Source organism: Lactuca serriola, chromosome 9 (assembly GCF_051521515.1).
Source record: "Lactuca serriola cultivar US96UC23 chromosome 9, Lser_US96UC23_V15, whole genome shotgun sequence".
Classification (NCBI taxonomy): Eukaryota; Viridiplantae; Streptophyta; class Magnoliopsida; order Asterales; family Asteraceae; genus Lactuca; species Lactuca serriola.
Window position 1 is genome coordinate 209,145,290 of NC_136416.1, and position 18,677 is coordinate 209,163,966.

Sequence of the window (18,677 nt, forward strand, 5' to 3'; positions counted from 1 at the left end):
AGGTTTTGAAAAGTAAAAAACAAAAATTTTCAATTTGTTTCGGTTTTAAAAAAAAATGATTTATATTTATCTCTAATGATTAAACTTACGTTCGATTGTTAGAAAGTAAATTTTAATTTTTAATATTACTAAAGATTTTCTGTAGAAAAACAAATACCACATTTGACATTTTCAAATGAATGTTGAAAATGTGAGTTCTTTTAATAAAATTTTCCAATTAAATAACAATTATTTTTTGAAAGTGAAAAAAAGTATAAATGAAAGAAACATGTAAAATAAATAAATATATATAGAGAGAGTTGAATCTCTCACATGTCACGCCCACTCCTTCGCCACCTGCACCAATCTCTAGTTTCATTGTTGTTGGAGAGCTGAAATTTGATCCTCTTCTTCTTCTTCTTCTCTTCTTCTTGATTGAGTTTGTGTCAATTGATAATGGCGTCGTCGGCGCTGGGAACGAGGCGTTTCGCCGCTTTCGAATATAAATCAGTGGGTGGAAGCTTGTTGCTGCAATGGTGGGATGAGATCGACGAATCGCCACTATGGCAGGAAGGAGTTTTTTACGCTCTCTGTGCTGCTTATGCACTCGTGGCTCTAATTGCGCTGGTATGTTCATGATTTGGATCTTATGAGGGAATACGGTTGAAATTTGTTTAACCTAAAGTGGATTTCAGTTTGGGGTTTTGAAATTAGAGTGCGTTTTAACCTTTATTATTCGAGTAAATCGTTTGATTGCATATGTGTTTGTTTCAATTTTCCGTGAAATGTTTAGTACCAATTGTAATTAACTCAAAATTTTGGATTTCGAAAATTACTGATCATAGAAGTTAGCAGCTTTGTTATGATTTAATGGTGTTTGTCTTCAAGGTTAGTTATTGAACTCAAGTAGTGCAATATGAAACAGGGCTATTACTTGTTAAATATTTGGATTCTCTCAGGGTAGTAACAGTTCTTCATCTCTCCAAAAAGCTACTTTCTGACTTTATGTTCCAATCATCTTGGGGTTCTAGACTTTTGGAGGAATTATGTTATTTTCATCTTCACTTAAAGTTCAAATTGTTTGACCTAACATGGTTTTATTTGTTCTCATAGATTCAGATTACAACATTGATAATAGATAAGATATTTGACATTAATCATCAAACATGTTAATAACACAAGTAATGATGACTATCTCATTGATACCAATGAAACAAACCATGATTCCTCACGTGAATGACTTTTTAAATTAATTTTCAGATTGAAATATAGTTTATGATTTGTGGTTGCTTGAGTGTATAAGACTATAATCATCTCTGAATACACACACACAGGTGCAACTTATTCGCATTCAATTGAGAGTGCCAGAATACGGATGGACAACACAAAAAGTTTTCCACTTGATGAATTTTGTGGTCAATGGATGTAAGGTTGCTACTCATTTTCATAATTTCTTTACCTTTTTATCTCCCTGTATATTTGATTCTTGTACATTCATATGCCTTTCCACAGTAAGAGCTCTTCAATTTGGATTTTACTGGTTTGTTTTTCACAACGAGCCAAAAGTAAGTTACCCTTTTGCATCTTCTACTTCTATAATAATGACAAAACAAGAAACTATTATTACATCATTACTCATTTGTTATTTAGTTATGCTAAATAGCTGTTACTCTTACTCTTGACACTGTAGGTATTAGATATAATACTTCTTGATTTTCCTGGTCTTCTATTTTTCTCAACATACACACTGCTTGTGTTATTCTGGGCTGAGATATACCATCAGGTATTCACAATCAAGAAACTCTGTAATCTTTTCTTTTTATCATCTTTACTCACAATACTGTAATGTTTTTGTTGATATAATCATATAAATAATAAATGTGGTTCTTGTCTCTGAATATCAGGCAAGAAGTCTCCCAGCTGATAAACTCAGACCTGCATATTTCATTGTCAATGGAGCTGTATATTTCCTTCAGGTAATACAAAAACTCACAGCCAAACTACAGAAACTTATAAAAAGAATAAGAACTCAGTGGATAAATCGATAAAATGGTGAAACTATGCTGTGTTTTTTCAATAGTTAATGAGAGTATAATGTTTTAACCACAAAGAAAAATAGGTAAGTGGCTAAATCGATAACAATGATGAAAGTACAAGTGCTTATATATATATATATATATATATATATATATATATATATATATATATATATATATATATATATATATTGTCATTGAACTATGTTCTAATTGCATTTGAACACTAGATTTGTATCTGGATATATATGAGATTCAGCCCTGTTGGTGTGGAGATTGCTGAACTCTTCTTTTCAGGTAAAAAAATGATATAATTTCATCCAGAAATGTGATTATTTTGCTTTTAAGATTTGAAATTTCATCATCAGTTAATATTTTTATTGTTTATGCAGTTATTTCATTCTGTGCTGCTCTGGGATTCATTATATATGGTGGGAGGTATCTATCCATCTAATGCTATGAAACTATGACCCCCCTCAAAATAAATAAATAAATAAATAACTGTTTTTCTTATTTGTACATAATGAATTTCTTTTATTCTTGAAGGTTGTTTGTGATGCTTAGGCGCTTTCCAATTGAATCAAGAGGTCGCCAAAAAAAACTGCATGAGGTAAAAATGGTTATTTTCATAAAAGACCTTACATATTGTGTTTTTTCCATATTAAACCTCAACTTTATTTTTTTCTGAAAAGACCTTGCATTTTTTTTCTTTCGTATTTTTTTTTTTCCATTTTTCCCTTTTAGCAGTTCTTTTCTGGAAAAACTTGTCAAATGTGAGGGATTTTTTGGGAAAAAAGCAAAACTTTGAGGGGTTTTTCGGAAAAAAATTAAAAGGTTGAGGGTTTTATCTGAAAAAAAAGTTGAGGGGTTAATAAATTTTATAAATTGCAATACCATAATAAGTAAAATGTTGAAAATACAATGTTGTGATAGAAAGAAATGAAAGTAGTATGTTGTTATAGTATTACACAAATAAATGAAACTACATTACCATATCTTGCATTTATCCAAATATAAAATATGTTTCATCTTCTTAACAATTTTATGCAACAATGTCACTTTTTATTTTACCAATTTATGCTACAATGTTTCACTTTCACTTTTTTTTTTTTTTTTCATAGGTGGGATTTGTGACAGGAATTTGCTGCACATGTTTCTTAATAAGATGTGTAATGGTAAGCAAGAATTATCTGTGCAAAAGACGTAAATGCCCTCCTCATTCCAACTTCCATTACTTTTGCTTACAAATTACAATAACTGAAATTATTTTGTAAAATAGGTTGCCATATCTGCATTTTATGAGGAAGCCGATATTCATGTTCTGGATCATCCCATTCTTGATTTTATCTACTACATGGTAATTTCAAAATTCATTATTTTAATCAGAAATCAATATTTTATTTATTTACTTTTTGTTGGTTTTGTTCACATTAAGTGTTTGTCTTGATAAAGTGTTACATACATTAGGTCGTTTTTTTTTGAATAAATCGTCTGAATGAGTTGCTAAATGACCACTTTACCCTTATATTCCAAAAAACAAGTTTTATATTAATTACAAATTTTAATATGAGAGGAGTTGGGTGGTAAAACAGAAGGGCAAATATGTAAATAGTTTAGTGTCTTAATACACTAAGCCTGTTTTTTTCTTGGCTTGACACATTAAATAAAAAAGAAACAGTCAGAAGTTAAGGTCATGTCTCTTTTTATTTTTCCCATTAATGTGAATAAAAAAAATAAATGACCATTTTGCCCTTGTAACACCATATTTTATTGTTTTCTCTTGTTGATCCAGATCGTAGAGATCATACCATCGGCTTTGGTGCTTTTCATTCTCAGAAAACTTCCACCAAGACGCATGTCGGATCATTATCATCCAATCAAATGATGCCACCTGGCATCACCTTTTTTTCCTGTATATCAAGTTTCAGTGTTTCACAGCTTATGGTGCGAATATGTTTGTTTTATTATTCATGTTTTGTTGAGAATAAGATTTTAAAAAATCATCAGCTGTATGTCTTGCTTGCTAACAGCATGACCAACATAGAAGACATTTTTTCAGGTATTTTTGTAATTCCAGAGTATTTTTGGGCCGGGATTTTTAAATTTGATTTTTTTTATTTGTCAGTTGATGTGAAAAGTAAGTTATGTTAGAAATGAAAAAAAAATCAAAGTAGCGAATCATTAGAAGTTGATTTTAGTTTACTTTCATATGGGTATTGTGTTTGTTTTATAAAATTGAACTATTTAGTGCTGAACGATTTTGATCTCGTAATGGTTAGAGAAGGTAGGGTTCGGTCGTTGAAGGTCATTTAGAGGCTGTATGAAAAACATGACTAATTTAGGCTGTGTTTGGCGCGTCACAATTAGCTGATAAGTTAATTCATTTTTTGAGCTTTTTTAAATTGTTATGTTTGAGAAGCCAAAAACTTTTTTGTAAACTTGAGCTAAAATGAAATAATCGGGACTTTTATGTTAAACAAAATACTGGGACTAAACGGGTCATATTCGAGTTGAATTTCTCAACTTTAATTTTACCTGTCTAATTTTCATGTCGTGTTGTGTCAATCTATTTATTTAAACAATTTGAAAAATCTTATCAAAACCCGTTTATTTCGTGCTGAGTTTTATGTCGTGTCAATTTTTACCACTTTTAGATGTGGGGTGTGGTGGGTGGAGTAGTAATGGGGTGGTGGGACGCATCCAGTTTTAATATTTAATTAATATCTTTTTCACATTTAATTAATATTTTATAATTAATTGATAATTTAAAAAAATATAAAAGAAAATAATAAGGATAAATCAGTCTTTTTAGAACGGATAGGGATCAAACGTGCAACAAATATATAAAATAAGGACATTCTAAGTTAAAAAAAAGTTGTTAGGGATCAAACACGTAGATTGCTCTAAATCATAGGGATCATCCGTATAATTTACCCTATTGATATTACGGGTGAAAAGTAAAGTATGTTGTTATTTTGATAGCTTGCAGGAAGCAGAAAAAATGGTGAAAATAAAAAAGGCACAATACATATTAGTGATCCATTTAAAACGATTTAAATACATGGAACATCTTGGAAGATACAAAAAGTTATCATATCGTATCGTCTTTCCATTGGAGTTAAAACTAACAAACACAAACACAAAACAACATCTAATTCTGAATATTCTTTATTTGTGGTGGTTGTCCATGTTGGCAGTGGGCCCAACAATGGGCATTACGTGAGTCAGTGGTTCAGACGTCGTTCGGGTTAGCCCAAGAGTATGACAGTAATACGGATCATGGGTATATACTTTTTTTTTATCAGAGTATTCACGGATGATAAATAGTTTTGAATTTTGAAACTTGATTGCTATTGTTAGACGAGTAGTGATTGTAGTCTGGCTTAAGATACTTAGGAGTTAGATGTGTACATTTTGGTTTTGGTTTGTGTTTCTTTTGTAATGACTTGTTAAATCCTAGTTTTGAATTGCAGGATTTTGCATTTGACATGTGATGTGTGTGTTTTTATAGGATAAATTATAAATAAAATGGTAAAATAATTATATTTTAAAAACAAAATATTCGTTCATCCAAACCTTACATTACCATAAAGAAAGAAAATAAAACGAAAAGGTTATTTCTTACTTATTGATTTAAGTTGTGATTGTTTTTTTAACTTCAAATATTTCAAAAATACGAATAGTTTTCATGTTTTTTTTTTATGATCTTATGAAACTTTTCTACATGTAAAATTTCCAAATATACCACATTTAAGTAATAACTACTTATATAAACGTATAGTATTTTATAAATGAGTAATTTGGCAAAAAAAATAGTAAAATAAAAAAAGAGGATCTAAATCTGTAAGAAATATTTATTAATTCTTAATTACAAACAAGTCTAAAGTATTGGTGTTATTCGGGTAAAATCATTAAAACCCCTTGAGATATGTATTTGTAGCGGATATGTGCCAAAGAAACAAATTCGGCCCATTAGCTCAGTTGGTTAGAGCGTCGTGCTAATAACGCGAAGGTCGCAGGTTCGAAACCTGCATGGGCCACAGTACCCGTTTTTTGATTATTTTTCATTTTGTTTTTACTTTTTACAAATTATACAAAGTACAAACATCTATCTTCTTTCCTTCAAAACACAGGACCATTTGAAACAAACATTTTAAATCCTTTCAAAACAATCGACCACGTGGTACCCACATACTTCATCTCATACTATGCTTATTTATCGCTACAAGAAAATTTTGAAACAACTACAAAGTTTTGCTAAACAAAAATCAAAATTTGTAGCTGTTCTCCCATGGAGTTTTGCTACACAATAATGGTCCCAATCAATTTCGTGACGGAATTTGCTAAGAAATTGTAGTCCATTGCTAATTTTGGAGGGAATATAAAAAATGGCACAAAAATTTGGAGGGGAATCATTCAAGATGCACAACGAAGATATATAACACACGTACGATAATATAGCTATTTAATGAATTGCGATTAAAATGTGTCAGATTCGGCCTATTAGCTCAGCTGGTTAGAGCGTCGTGCTAATAACGCGAAGGTCGCAGGTTCGAGACCTGCATGGGCCATTATTAACAATTCTTTTTGTTAATTTTTCCAATATTGAATTTTCATATTACAGAACATTTCTTTATATCCTTTCATCTCTTAAAAACATTCTAAATCCTTTCAGAACAACAGCGACATATTTCATCTCATTCTATGTTGATTTAACTCTACAAGAAAATTCCAAACAGCTACAAAACTTTCCTAGTAATTCTCACATGTATGTAGTGATATGATAGTTTATTTGTCCATAGCAATGTTGTATCCCTTTGCTAAATTCGGAGGGAAAGCATTCCGGATGCCAAATCACATAGAAAGATGCTATGGAGTTCGTTGCAAAATGATTACCCAATCATAATTGTGTGTCATAATTTGCTACCAAACCGTTTTCCGTTGCTAAATTTGGAGGGAAATTCAACATTAAACATTTGCAAAAGAATCTAACTAGAAAGAACCCATTTCCAAAACCAATGCTCATTCCATACACTCTCCATCGATTCAAGTGGGACCCCTTTGGTTTCGGGCAAAAAGACACCGATAACCATAGTCATAAGCAAAGTCGTGGCACCATAAAACAAAAACAACCCAAATTTCATATAACATAACATCGCCATCGATAACTGAGCCAGGATAAAAGTGATTAACAGATTTGTTGCAACGCTTATGCCGGTTCCTGCTGCACGGACCTCGATTGGTAAAATTTCACTTGGGACGAGCCATGTAAGTGGGCCCCATGACCATCCGAATGCCGATGAGATGAGACACATTAGGACCAGGACCACCACCCCGTAGTTTTTTGGAAACCCCTCGATCACGATTTGTGATTGAATGGCTAGTGTGCACGCGATGAAAACCTTCATTTGATTTTTTTTTTTTAATAAGTAAGTTCTTCAATTCGATTTGTTTCAATAGTTTGAATAACAGGGATGATCATGGTTTGATTTGATTGAGTTTTATTTTTATTTTTTTTATATTGTTTGGATTTCTCAATGAATGGTTTAACTTAATGGTGCATCTATTAAGTCCATGTGAAATTACCAGTTTGTCCTTGTATGTTCCAGTTTCTTCGTCAATCTGGTTTTTTCATATAGATTGAAACAATGGGAGGATTTAACATACTTAAAATAGGATTTTTTTTATTTGTTTATAGTGAAATTATGAGAGGGTTTTAATTGTCACAAAATTAATAAAAAAAATTTCTGATAAAATTTCTATAAACAAAAACCAATACGCAGGTTTGGTTTTTTGAGTTTTCATTTAGTATTTGTTTGGGTTTATTTTTTTTTCATAATAAGAAACAAACCTGAGAGAAAATGATTTGTATACCGCCACCTATAAACAGAAACCGTCTTCCGATCTTATCAACCATACAAGTTGACATGAGTACCGACACCAAATTCACAAACCCGATCACTACCGCTGCTAACAACGACTCTTCCGTCCCCATCCCGATAGTCCTCATCACCACCGGTGCATAAAGCGCCACCATACCCACCCCAGTTAACTGCTGAAAACCCGCAATCGCCACAGTCAATATCAATTGTGGACGGTACCGTAGCTCCAATATCTTTAGATATGGATTCTGAGTATTCAATTTGATGGCCTCGGTAGAGCTAACCAGGTCTTTTAGCTCCGCCTCGGCTTCGGCCTTAGTTGACCGCACTCTAGACAGTGTGGTCAACGCCTCGTCCAGTTTGTCCCGTTGGATCAAACTGGACGGAGTGTCGGGGATAAATATAGCCCCGATAATTAACAGGGTGGCTGGCAGACTTGCATATCCCAGCGCAAGCCGCCAACCAAGATTGGTGTTTGAGTGGCTTGCACCGAAATTGATTATGCTGGCGAGTACACTCCCGCAGCATACAAAGAATTGGAAAGCCGTGTTGAGCGTTCCTCGCCATTTTGATGGTGCCATTTCTGTTATGTAAACCGGAGCAGCCTTGTAGAAAACAGATTATAAGTAATTGTAAATAAAACTTATTGAATTTTTATTTATTGAATTCTCCTGTGTTTATTTAATCATATATATTTTTAATTACCATAATAAAAAAATATATAAAAAATTATTTAATTTGTTATGCGAATTCCTAAGGGAACTTACATGATATAAAAAGTGCACACCTGATTAGCGAAGCCAACTCCAAACCCTACGAAGAGGCGGCCGGCGATAAGCATAGCGAGGTTCTGTGCGAAAACTTCAAGGCCATTTCCGGTCAAGAACAGGATTCCGCTGGTAATCAAGCTAAGTTTTCGTCCGATCAAACTCGTCACACGACCAGCTAACAACGACGATATCAATCCAGCGATGAACATCGACGAGATAAACGCCGTTAATCTATGGCTATTGAATCTACAATATTGGTCTTGTTTCATATCGTTATCTATCATCTTCAACAGAATCGCCGGGAAGAATTTTTTCAGAAATGGCTTCATCATCATTACACCTCCTACAAATACGATCGATCACAAGGTCAGGTTAGGTTTAATATAATATTCTACAACTATTTTGATGTAATTCTGCGAATTGCATCTATAAATTGATAGAAATTAAGAAGTTGTACCTGAAACCGCGGTATCGTATCCATACATTAAACCAGCAGAACCTGCAATTATACAAATGTAGACGACGGTGTCTGTCAATGGCGTTTTTTCGACTTCTTCATTTTCTTCCATACTTGTTGACTTGATTATGCACGTACGTAATTTGATAGATAGATGTTATCGAGTAAATTTCCTTGATTTCTATGTTCTTCCTTCTGGAAAATGATTTTGGATGAAGATGATAGATTAGATGTTTGCGAAATGGCGTTGAAAATTGTGGTGATAGATATGCCGCGGATTTTTTTTTTTCGAATGTTTCATATAAAAATTTGAAGGAATTTAGAAAATGATAGGTAAGGAAAAATGAGATAATCATTTATGTTTATTGTTTACGACATGTTTTTCCTATTGAGTTATAATAATATTTTGATTTTTATAATTTGACTTTAATATTATAAGCATTTACTTATTTTATATTGGGAAAAACCATAAAACAAACGGAAATCAATATAAAATACAATCAACGATGAGAAAAAATCATCAACAATTCAATAAATATAGATGAATTCAAAATCAAGTTTCGCTTAATCATTTGCTAATTCAATTACAAATTTGCATCTTTTAATTCAACAGATTCACAATGGGAGATCCACAACTAACCAAACTAGATTAAAATTTTTTAATTTGTTTCTCTAAGTTTTGACATGGATTTAATTTGACACATAGCATGACATATTTTATGAGTAAACAAAAAATGTGGCGATGGGTTTATATGATCATGGAAAATTTTAAAGGAGATGTTATTACCGATTGAACTCGTAAAAAGCGATTGGATCCGTCAGTCTAATAATTAATAAGTTGGATTGAGATTTTCTGCAACATTATTTTATTATTTCAACTCGTCAATCGGTTTAGAATATTATATCTTATTTTCATTTATTATTTATTATATATTAATAGTCAACGATCAATATTTTAATTATTTATCTTTGTTTATATGTCTGTGGTTGTATTTTTTCAAACTTAAACGATTATTGAAGTTTGTAACTTTTTTATCTAGTTTTTTTTTAACAATTATTAGAGTATGCAACATAGTTAATTAGGTGTTTATTTGTTTAAAAAAATTAAGTGGGATAAACCTGAGTTCATTTCATTATTAAAAATGTTGGGCTTTAAAAAATATACATGTCCATATAATTTTAATTCATTTAATATACATATTAAGTTGGATTGAGAATTCTCAACTTGTTTATTTAATTATGCAAGTTAGAGTTGGTTAAAATTTTCAAAGTTAAATATGTCAACCCCATAGTGACAACTTGACTCATTATCACTCCAAAACAGACAAATTTGATGTATATGTTGCTACAATCAAGATTTTTAATAAAAGAAAATATTATTTATATAAGTCTGTGTAACTTCTTGATGTTTCTCATTAACCAATGGTGTAATAATAATAATAATAATAATAATAATAATAATAATAATAATAATAATAATAATAATAATCCTGTTAATGGAAATAGCAACCTAATCTAATAATAATACCAATAAACGAAACTTGTATAACAAGGAAACACATTTGTGTACCAAGCAAACATGTGTAAAATAAATAAATAAACATGACTAGGTAAGGTATATCTAATGGTCCCTCACATTTGAAGTTGTAAGCGACCAAATATTGAGACTGATGCAGAAATCATCGAATAAAACTCTAGGCAACCCTTTGGTGAAAATATAAGTTAAATGATACCATGACGGGACATGATCTAATGGGTATCGGAGTAGAGTATTGCCTAGATACAACATTATCTGACAAATTTGATCATAGTAACGGTTAGACATAATATTATTCTAAAGATTTGGAAAGAATAACTATCATACATAATATTATTCTAAATATTTGTGCAATATAACACTAAGCATAATATTATGCATGACATTTAGGCAGAGTGACTATGAGTCATAAATATTATCCCGATGAGTACATCAATGTTGCATGAAAAATTATGATATAATATCTAATGATAATTTTAGAAATCAATAATTTATTAATTAACATGTATTCCTCATGGAAAACTTTTGAAAATGTAAAAGTGGGATCGTGAACTCATCCTATTAGCGTGCTTTTCAGGGGCTCGTGATTGTCGCGTTGAGACTCGGGGTCACTCAAGAGGTCGCGAGGCTCAAGGATCGAGAGAGAGGATTTGATAGGTGTGAAGAAATGTTCTAACCTGCTATTTATAGCAAGTCTTGAGACACGTGTCATGTATTTATAAGGGTGTGCATTGTGCGCGTATGCGTTGGCTCCACCCGGGCACGAACACGTGTCTCTCTTGGGCCACGTCACTCGTATCATCGCGAATCTGGTGTCCCGTTTTATGGATTTTGAAAATTCTGTAACTCCCGTGTACGAGTCTCATTTTCGACGTTCTTTATACTCACGCGATGGTCTCGACGAGTACTACAACTTTCAGTTAGTTTATTTTAGTTGATCCCAAAATAATTTTATAAAAAGCATAACATTTCCTCATACGGGCTCTGTTTTTTGTCTTCTTCGTCTCAAAAATCTTATCTCAAGGAGTATTACGATTCTCCTTTTTATGACTTTAGGTAAAAATCAACTGATCTCTGTAACTTTATCGACACAAAGTTTTTACGTGCAGTTGATTTTTATATTTAATAAAATTCATATTTCCTTCATATGAAGTTTGATTTTTACAAACTTTATATTTTTGGACTCACCCTAACACGTGCTTTCCAAATATGTCATTATATATATATATATATATATATATATATATATATATATATATATATATATATATATATAGGGTAAAGTGAATATACCTAACAACCTTATATAAGTTTAGGTACCTAACTCCATAATACTACATTGGTTTGTATCATATTTACATTGTAATTGCCTAAGGTTCTTAAACTTCAACCAAATAACTTGATTACTTCCATAATCTTTGGACTTTCGCCAATATCTTTCTTTTACATCACGTCTTTCTATCGAATACCACCTGATGGGCTTCATATCCTACCGCTACAAACGAAAGGATGTAGGAGAAATAAAATGATGAATTCCTAAATTTTTTTTGAAGTAAATCAAGTTTAGGGATGAAGTTTAAGAACCTTGGATGATTGCAATTAAAATTTAATGCAAAATGACGTAGTTTGATGAGGTTAGGTACCTAAGCTTATATAAGGTTGTTAGGTATATTCACTTTACCTATATATATATATATATATATATATATATATATATATATATATATATATATATATATATATTTCACTATCTATTATGTGTATGTATGATTGATTCTGGACCAATCATTTTACTTATTTTAAAAAAGTAATTAATACATATTACATATTGAAGAAAGATATAATGGATATTAATTACATATTCAACATTTAATATGCATTAATCAACTGATCTCTCTGTAACTTTATCGACGCAAGTTTTTACGTGCATTTGATTTTTATATTTTATAAAATTTATATTTCCTTCATATGAAGTTTGTTTTTTACAAACTTTATATTTTTGGACTCACGCTAACATGTGCTTTCCAAATATGTCATAATATATATATATATATATATATATATATATATATATATATATATATATATATATATATATATATATATAGGGTTAGGTTATTTTGTTTTCACTATCTATTGTGTGCATGTATGATTGATTCTGGACCATGCACACAATAGATAGTGAAAACATTTGAACACACACACACACACACACACACATATATATATATATATATATATATATATATATATATATATATATATACTAGCCGTTTACCCGCAAAGCGGCGGACGACAAATAGTTTGTTTCAACAATTAATTTTTTTCGATAGAGAATGATTATTTTCAATTCAATCATTAGTTAGTTTTAAGAAACATGTCATTGTAAAAATAAAGAAAATTCATGAAATGGCCAAATTATAGGGTGTTGAGTATTTATTTAGATGAAAAAAGATTTGGTCAAAACCTTGGAAGAGAAGATTTATAGGAGTTTGTTTAAATTTTAATATTATTTTATTAATGATTAGTTGTACAATTAGCTTAATGATTTGGACGTCTTAAAAAAATATTATTATTTTATTCAATCTATTTTTAGAAATAGTAAGATTTATTTTATAAGATAGTATATATATATATATATATATGGTAACCGAACTTTTTACGCATTCGATTTCCAGTTTATTGGTTTAACAAGCCATATTTTTACGAATATGTAAGGACGTAATCACATATTTTATTAATATTAAACAAATTTAACTTCCTTAATCTATTACATTTGTTTATTTCTACTATTTCTAATAACGGTTGATGATGTTTTTTCTTTAATTGTCACAGTTATGGGAGGTCGTTGACAACTTCGTTTCTTACGAAAGAAGCAACTAAGAAAGAAAGAGAGGGAGAATGGCCGACTTATTTAGTTGCTTTAGGAATTCGTCTTTTGAGAAATGAAAAATCGAGATCAATTAGAGTATAATACCATGTTAGATTTTGTAATTGATTGAGGTTTCTTGTTGACTAACGGTGTAATATGTACACAATAATAATCATATTTATGGAAATTGGCAACCTATCGAATAATACTACTATGATTAATAAGAAGAAACTTGTGTACTACAAAATAAACTTGTGTATCAAGGAAAATTGTATATAAACAATATATCTAATAATTTCTGTATTTAATTAATCCTATACTTTTAGATAAATTTGTAAAATGGATTTGAGTAAACTACAAAACAAACTTGTGAATCAAGTCTTGTTTTTTCTTTTGTGATTCTAACTTGGACTGTCCTTGACAAAAAAAATTATGTTATTTATTTATCCTATGGGTTTGACGCCATCTATTTTGGATCGTTAAAACCATGTGAAATCACTATTTGACTTTTGTTATTATATGTAAGTGTTATTTTTTGTATACAAGAAAAATAAATACCCACCCACCTATCCTTTCCTTTCCTATGTCTTTTTTTCCCATTGTTTTCATCCTATATACCTTCATCCATTCCACTACTAAACATAAACCTTTTAAAAACCTATAACTTAAAAGAAAGAGATTTTCATCCGTTTCACGGGAGAGTTGACCGAGAATGAGAAGGGGCCAAAAGCTATGGCAATTGGAGATACAACGAGGGCTCGAAGGGTGGTGGAAGGTCCATGTGTTTTTCGTATGCGGATGGAGGAGGGAGGAAGTTGGTGTTATATTACAAACTTGATAGATAAACAATGGGCGTGTTCGAAAAACTAGCTGGTAGCGGGTAGCTTGTAGTTTGTAGCGTTTTGTTAAACGCTACATGAAGTAACTTTTGGATTTGGAGTGTTTTGATTAAACGCTAGAAGTTTGTAGTGTCAAACGAGGCTTTTTGTTTTAAACGGAGCGTTTTGTTAAACGCTAGAAGCGAGAAGCTCCCAAACGCTCTGTGTCGAACACGCTCAATATGATGATCAATATTGGGAACTAATTTTTACTTGTCAGTAAAATCCAAAGTAAACGAAATGACAAATGATATTGAGAATTATATGTTTATTGGTCACAAATAATAATTTCAATTATTATTATTTGTTTGCCAAGTTTCATCCATAAATCTGTTTGATCCTTTGCGTTCATGTTTAATTTATAGAAGTATATTGTCCTATTGTTAGGTGAATTAAAAGATAATGCATAAATTAAAAACCAACCTGAAGATTGCAAATTTTGTCTGGTAACAACACAAAATTACTATTGTACTTAAATGTTTTTACACGCTCCAATGGATGTAAGTTAAATCGTAGTGTTGGAAATAATGTCTACAATTACAACAGTTGGTAATGTTACTATTAATAGCATGATCATTTTGATTTACACACAAAGACAATTTAAGTAATAACTGAAAAAACAGAATATTAGTGATCTAGTTTGTAACTTATTTGTATTTTAAAAAATTAATAGAAACTTATAGAACCTAAAAGGGTTAAAAAGTGTAAAGATTTAAAAGTCAAATCTTAGAGATATCTACTTAATGACCAATAAGGATTCTAGACCCTCCCTTGTGGTGCCCAAACTGGAATTCAAAATGATTATCAACTGTGACAACCCGATATTTCAAATCTATGTAATGACCTAAAAAGTCAAGTATTGTAACCACTTCTGATATAATGAAACTAACTTCGAAATAAAAAGTCCAAAAAGTCTCTAAATAATTACCTACAATGTTTGATGTCATTAAGCCGTGATCATACGTAAAAAGAACGCCCAAATCTGACTTCGTATGATGAAGTTATGATTTTTCCAAGTTCAGCTTAGGGACAGACAGCTAAAAACTCGAAACGGAGATCGAGCGACTTTTGGCCGGAATGACCTAAACGAGAATCGAAGGTCTCGACAATGGTATTTCAACGGTAAAAAGTCTGGCAAAATCAGACGTCAGATAAAGAAGTTATGAATTTCTAACAAATTTTTCTTACCGCGATCTTTTAAAAACAAAAAATAAAAATAACTTCAAAATTTGCCGACGTAATCTGTGACATCCCCAAAATCACGGCCAGAAAAGACCGATTTTGTTTATGCTTTATAAACATCAGAGTACTTCATTTTATAAAAAGGTTGCGGAATTTGTTCCCAGAAAAACATGGTAAATACGTTATTAAAACATTTTCGAAGAAACGTATTTATTTCATTTTAAAATGTTTGGGATGTCATCGTTAATACCGAAACATAAGCATAAACAGACTTACAATGATTTACACTAGTGATCTACATCTCTTTTAAATCTCTCAGTGTAATGTCACTTCACTTCGTTACCTGTGATATACATAAACTGACTGGGTCAGGTTGGGAAACCTGGTGAGTACATAGGGTTTTCAACCCACAATAATATAATTATTATGTTCAATCAAACAATCAACCCAATTACCCATCCCCATTATCTTCTTTACTCTTTAAGGATTTAACCTAAGAGTCATCTATCCTGCATTCATTTATTCCGAAGTCCCTTACTTCCAGGGTTATGGGACTGGCACTAAATCCATAGCTGCCAATGTTCGTTCATAAAGCACTAATTCCATAGCTGCTATAGTCTATTCATCGGGTACTAAATCCATAGCTACCAGTCTTTATCTAATAGGTACTAAGTCCATAGCTACCAATGTTCAACAGGTACTAAGTCCATAGCTACCAATTCCTACAGGTACTAAATCCTTAGCTACCAGCGTCTAACTAATAGGTACTAAGTCCATAGCTACCAATTCCCAACATGTACTAAATCCATAGCTACCAACGTCTAAAAGGTACTAAGTCCATAGCTACCGGTGTTTGTCCCATAGGCACTAAGTCTGTAGCTGCCAATGTATACTCACGTCATCTTCTATCTCTCATCATTCATCTACCCATCTCATACCCAACATTTTCGTATATATAAAATACGTATACAGTTTAAGTCCTTTAAAACATGTATAAAACGTTCAACCAGCATAGACAGCAAGTATTCAGATAATGTGCACACATAGCACGTAGTTTATATAAAATACTTCATATCTATGTGTAAGATGAAAGGGACTATGCACTCACAACACGTAATATATATTAAATACTTCATATCTATGTGTAAGATGAAAGTAACTATGCACTCACTTGAGAAAGTGGTGACTCGGTACTCGGACAGCGCTTCGTTTACTTTAAAATAATTTCCTTCGACGAAACCTAGTATTATTACCACTAGATTTTAGTCTAATATTTACCGTGACTAATTATTAGTCTTATTATTATTATTATATAAGCGTTTAAACAATACTTTCCAACCACTATGTACAGACAAGGGCCAGACATAAAACACCGGAGGGCAGGACCATTTTGGCATATAGCACTTCTGAAATCCAACAACCCTATGCGGCCCTTTAAACCAGATTCCCCGTACCGCGAGTAGTTAAAAAGATATTATAACGACACTTATATAAGTCATAATAATAGCTCAAATATTTATTATAAATTTATAATAACAATACTAATTTTAAATATAAACTATATTTAAAATAGGGTAAGCATAACTTACTTACAAGGGGATTTTAGCTAGGAGTCGGGCTCTGTAGGGGCAGAACTTCGTCGCTGAATCTTTCTAAGAAAGATTCGTGCAGCGCTTCAGCGCTCACCTTACTATACTAAAACTACAGAAAGAGAAGTCGAATCACGAGGGACCGAAATGCTCGGGGGATAAGGAGAGAAAGACTCTTGAATCAAGAGAATGGTGCAAGAAATATGAGAGCCCAAGCCTCTTATTTATAGTAATTGAATCTACAAAAACTACCCCCCATAATTACTTAATGACCTTATAGTTATATAAACAACTAAACATCCCTTTATAATACTATTTTAAATAGATTTAAAGATATTTGTACTAAACTAATGTCGAAAGAACTCAACATTAGTCTTATAATGACCGCATCGTCGATACCTTTCTAATGATATATACATATGTATATATATGTGTACGTATATATGATTTATACTTTATTTTAATACGTAAATATGCTATTATAATTTGTAACTAGTTCATACGAACTACGTTTTTGACGTTCTTTATATCCATGCGTAGGTGGAGACGCACGCTACAACTTTCGTTTAGACTCCTTCGGCTAATTTTGAATTTATTTTTAAAGTTATATTTTTAACAGGCCGGGACAGGATTGGTCCGTTATAATCTCATAACTTCTTCATCCGATGTCCATTTTCGTCTGTCTTTTTATTGTTACGCTACGAATAATGAGATCTTCAATTCTCGTTTAGGTTGTGTCGGCTAAAAATCGCTTGATCTAATATTCGAATTTCGGACTGTACACTGCTAATCCGAAACTTCGAAAAATCGTAACTTCTTCATACGAAGTCAGATTTGGACGTTCTTTTTATCGAAGTTCTTAGTTTAACATATTCTACGACTTTCGTTTAGAGCGCTAAATCTAAATCTCGCTCTATCATAAATTTACTATTTACGCTTCCCGGCGCCGTGCCGGTTCCGACACGAAAGTTCGACGGGTCATAACTTCTTCGTTATAACTCGGATTTCGGCGTTCTTTATATGTACGGAAACCCTGTGACATATTCTACAACTGGGTTAAGATTATTTATTCTAAATAATCTTTTTGTCGAAAAGTCGTTTTCGACCTCTATTGCCTCTAAATTGACTAGCCCGGATCTACGGGCGTTACATAATCTAAATGAAAGTTGTAGAGCGTAGTCTCACCTTCGCGTGGATATAAAGAACGTCAAAAATGGAATTCGTATGAAGAAGATATGAATTATTGAAGTTTATTAAATAATTAATATATAAATTTTATTAATAAACCTTGGTATTATCCGAAGGAGGAGTCATCAGATCGGGCCGAGTTACGCCCAGCGTACTCGAGGCCTAGGCCTCGGATCGTCCACGTCGCGCCCTATGCGAAGCTAGGCCGTCCCATCCGAACTCCGAGGCAGTCGAGGATCCGGTCACGCGTGACGCACGAGTACGCCCAGCGTACCGAGGCGGTTCCCAGCCCCTATAAAAGGGATGC

General features: G+C 32.0%; 2 protein-coding genes and 2 non-coding genes across 4 annotated transcripts; 3 read left to right on the forward strand and 1 right to left on the reverse strand.

The window, feature by feature from the left end:
- Positions 1-300: 300 nt before the first annotated feature.
- LOC145073157 (tobamovirus multiplication protein 1-like) lies at positions 301-4,139 on the forward strand. Its single transcript, XM_079019722.1, has 11 exons — positions 301-606; positions 1,314-1,404; positions 1,492-1,544; positions 1,670-1,762; positions 1,884-1,955; positions 2,246-2,312; positions 2,408-2,453; positions 2,562-2,625; positions 3,137-3,190; positions 3,295-3,372; positions 3,808-4,139. The coding sequence occupies exons 1-11, from the start codon at positions 436-438 to the stop codon at positions 3,898-3,900; spliced, it is 882 nt and encodes a 293-aa protein (XP_078875848.1). The 5' UTR covers positions 301-435; the 3' UTR covers positions 3,901-4,139.
- Positions 4,140-5,981: 1,842 nt separating this feature from the next.
- On the forward strand, positions 5,982-6,055 carry TRNAI-AAU (transfer RNA isoleucine (anticodon AAU)). Its single transcript has one exon. It is a non-coding gene; the product is annotated as a tRNA-Ile (tRNA).
- A 457-nt stretch (positions 6,056-6,512) lies between these two features.
- Positions 6,513-6,586, forward strand: TRNAI-AAU (transfer RNA isoleucine (anticodon AAU)). Its single transcript has one exon. It is a non-coding gene; the product is annotated as a tRNA-Ile (tRNA).
- Positions 6,587-6,665: 79 nt separating this feature from the next.
- On the reverse strand, positions 6,666-9,427 carry LOC145073923 (sugar transport protein 5-like). Its single transcript, XM_079020394.1, has 4 exons — positions 9,125-9,427; positions 8,685-9,010; positions 7,867-8,502; positions 6,666-7,417 (listed from the first exon to the last, which is right to left on the reverse strand). The coding sequence occupies exons 1-4, from the start codon at positions 9,234-9,236 to the stop codon at positions 7,004-7,006; spliced, it is 1,488 nt and encodes a 495-aa protein (XP_078876520.1). The 5' UTR covers positions 9,237-9,427; the 3' UTR covers positions 6,666-7,003.
- Positions 9,428-18,677: the final 9,250 nt, after the last annotated feature.

What these genes read in the sequence shown, in the direction of transcription:
- LOC145073923 (XM_079020394.1), bottom strand. Translation starts at nt 9,236, where the DNA reads ATGGAAGAAAATGAAGAAGTCGAAAAAACGCCATTGACAGACACCGTC. An exon ending in ATACGATACCGCGGTTTCAG is followed by an intron (nt 9,011 to 9,124) that starts GTACAACTTCTT and finishes TCGTATTTGTAG; the next exon opens with GAGGTGTAATGATGATGAAG. An exon ending in GAGTTGGCTTCGCTAATCAG is followed by an intron (nt 8,503 to 8,684) that starts GTGTGCACTTTT and finishes GTTTTCTACAAG; the next exon opens with GCTGCTCCGGTTTACATAAC.
- LOC145073157 (XM_079019722.1), top strand. Translation starts at nt 436, where the DNA reads ATGGCGTCGTCGGCGCTGGGAACGAGGCGTTTCGCCGCTTTCGAATAT. An exon ending in GCCAAAAAAAACTGCATGAG is followed by an intron (nt 2,626 to 3,136) that starts GTAAAAATGGTT and finishes TTTTTTTCATAG; the next exon opens with GTGGGATTTGTGACAGGAAT. An exon ending in TCTTAATAAGATGTGTAATG is followed by an intron (nt 3,191 to 3,294) that starts GTAAGCAAGAAT and finishes TTTGTAAAATAG; the next exon opens with GTTGCCATATCTGCATTTTA.